The sequence below is a fragment of the Lactuca serriola genome, chromosome 5, assembly GCF_051521515.1.
Source record: "Lactuca serriola cultivar US96UC23 chromosome 5, Lser_US96UC23_V15, whole genome shotgun sequence".
Classification (NCBI taxonomy): domain Eukaryota; kingdom Viridiplantae; phylum Streptophyta; class Magnoliopsida; order Asterales; family Asteraceae; genus Lactuca; species Lactuca serriola.
In genome coordinates this window covers 225,324,210-225,326,197 of record NC_136412.1, presented here as the reverse complement: position 1 = coordinate 225,326,197, position 1,988 = coordinate 225,324,210, and the positions used below count along the sequence as shown (strand labels likewise).

Genomic DNA, 1,988 nt, shown 5'->3' with positions numbered 1-1,988 from the left:
AGCCAACAACAACCAAACCCTTCTAGGACTAATTTGTTAATATTGGCAATGGTATAAGCAGGAGCAATAACAAACCAAGATAGCAATCACAGCACCAATGAAGATCATGACAACACCACAGCAGCACCAGGGGCAAAAAAGTCCATTCTTGGGCCAAAACTTGAGAAAGACTCCTATTTTCTGTTGACCTTTTTAAAAAAACAACCTCTTGTAGTAAGAATACTTCGGTGTGGATCAGTCGATGTCATTTATAAATGAATTAAGAGGCGAGTGTAGACTTTGTCAAAACAATGCCATGTTGATCAGTGATCACTTGAGCCTCAAAAAATTCCTTATATATAGCCTTCAGAAAAGTAATCCGCCAACAGGGAAGCATCTTGTTAAAAGTCTTTCACTCAGACTCTCTATCAAGAAATCTCTCTCCGTGAGTTGTGAGTTGAAGATGGACCAACCAAGCAATGCACCTTTATCCTCTCCGGTTTCTGTGATAGGGTCTCAGTTCATGGCACCAAATCAATTCGATATTATAGTTGATATAATTACAACCGGAAACCTTGTGGTTACAGATATTGACCATAAAATCATGCTACAAGTGAAATCATGCGACACATCCTTTCATCAGCAGCGAGTGCTAGTTGATGCTGATGGCAAACCCATCGTTCTAATGCGCGGAAAGGTGACTTTAAGTTCAATTTTTTAATATATTTTTGTTGAAGATTTGATGCTAACTTTTAACATTGGTATGCACTAATTTATTGTCCAGATCATGAGTGAACACGATAGATGGAATGTATTCAGGGGTAACAGTAAAAGCAAATCGGATATGATATTTACCACACAATCAGCTCACATGATCCAGTTTAAGACCAATGTACAAGTGTTCTTGGCAAAAAAAACTGGTAAGAAGAATGTTTGTGATTTCAAGATCAATGGAAGCTGGACGAACAGAAACTGCACTATTTATATGGGAGATACTTCAACACCAATAGCCCAAGTAATTTTCATATACCTTTTAGTTTGTTTTCTAGTATGTTCATAAACTTAAAGCTCGAGCTGAAACTAATTAATTAATTGATTTATTCTTGTAGATGTCTAAAATGCAATCATCGGAGGATGTAACGAACAAATTCATGGTGACCATTTATCCCAATGTGGATTATGCGTTTGTGGTCGTACTTATAGCCATCGTTGAGGTTATGAAAATGAATAACTCTGTCATAAAAGAAAAATTTGCTCGGGAAGTTATTGGAGGTTTGAGTAACATTATAGTTGGTGCAATTCTTTTATAGAATAGCTGGATGCATCAATGGTTTTACAGAATCATATATCATCTTTTCACATCGTGATGGATATGGTATGATTATCAATTAAAACAAACACGATTTTTGATCCCTTAACAGTGTTAGAAGTAATTATAATCTAGACTTGTGTTAGAAATTACAACTGTCCAGAAGTAGTTAAACAACTATCCAATTCTATCAAACATTGTAACATAAATTAATTTGTACAAGATGTATGTTTTCTATTTTGTAATAAATATGATGTATTAAACATATTTTGTAGTAAATCGTAAATCTTCCTGTTGTTTTAACCCCTTACAGTCACTTCGGTTTACTCTTTGTTTTCTCTTTTCTTTTGCAACAAAATGGTGGAGCAAGGTGTGGATGTGTGTTTCTCGAATAGAAAACAGAAAGTGAAAGCGCATATCCAAATTGCAGAAAAACTATCCAACAAAAATCTTATTCAATGACTTCCAATAATTTGTTGTAAAAATTACCATAATTGGAGATTTCATTGTATGTTTTGTACGAATCTGAAGATTCGTGGAACATATAAGAATGACATTCTCGAACTACATTATTACAAACCGGCACAATTGTTAAAGGGTTGTTTTCCCATAATGCACATGTTATTGAATAAGTGTGTGTATATATATATATATATATGGGTTAGGAAATTTTAGCATAAGGGCATTTTAGTCAATTAAC

General features: G+C 34.3%; 1 protein-coding gene across 1 annotated transcript; it reads left to right on the top strand.

Moving 5' to 3' along the window:
- Positions 1-238: 238 nt before the first annotated feature.
- Positions 239-1,576, top strand: LOC145051468 (protein LURP-one-related 10-like). The gene is made up of 3 exons (XM_078999437.1): positions 239-676; positions 764-994; positions 1,089-1,576. Exons 1-3 carry the CDS (start codon positions 242-244, stop codon positions 1,287-1,289), a joined length of 867 nt encoding a protein of 288 aa, XP_078855563.1. The 5' UTR covers positions 239-241; the 3' UTR covers positions 1,290-1,576.
- The last annotated feature ends 412 nt before the right edge of the window (positions 1,577-1,988 follow it).

Excerpts from the sequence above, each read along its gene's own strand:
- LOC145051468 (XM_078999437.1), top strand. The coding sequence starts at position 242 with ATGTCATTTATAAATGAATTAAGAGGCGAGTGTAGACTTTGTCAAAAC. Across the intron at positions 677-763 it reads TCGTTCTAATGCGCGGAAAG|ATCATGAGTGAACACGATAG; the intron begins GTGACTTTAAGT and ends TTTATTGTCCAG. Across the intron at positions 995-1,088 it reads CTTCAACACCAATAGCCCAA|ATGTCTAAAATGCAATCATC; the intron begins GTAATTTTCATA and ends TTATTCTTGTAG.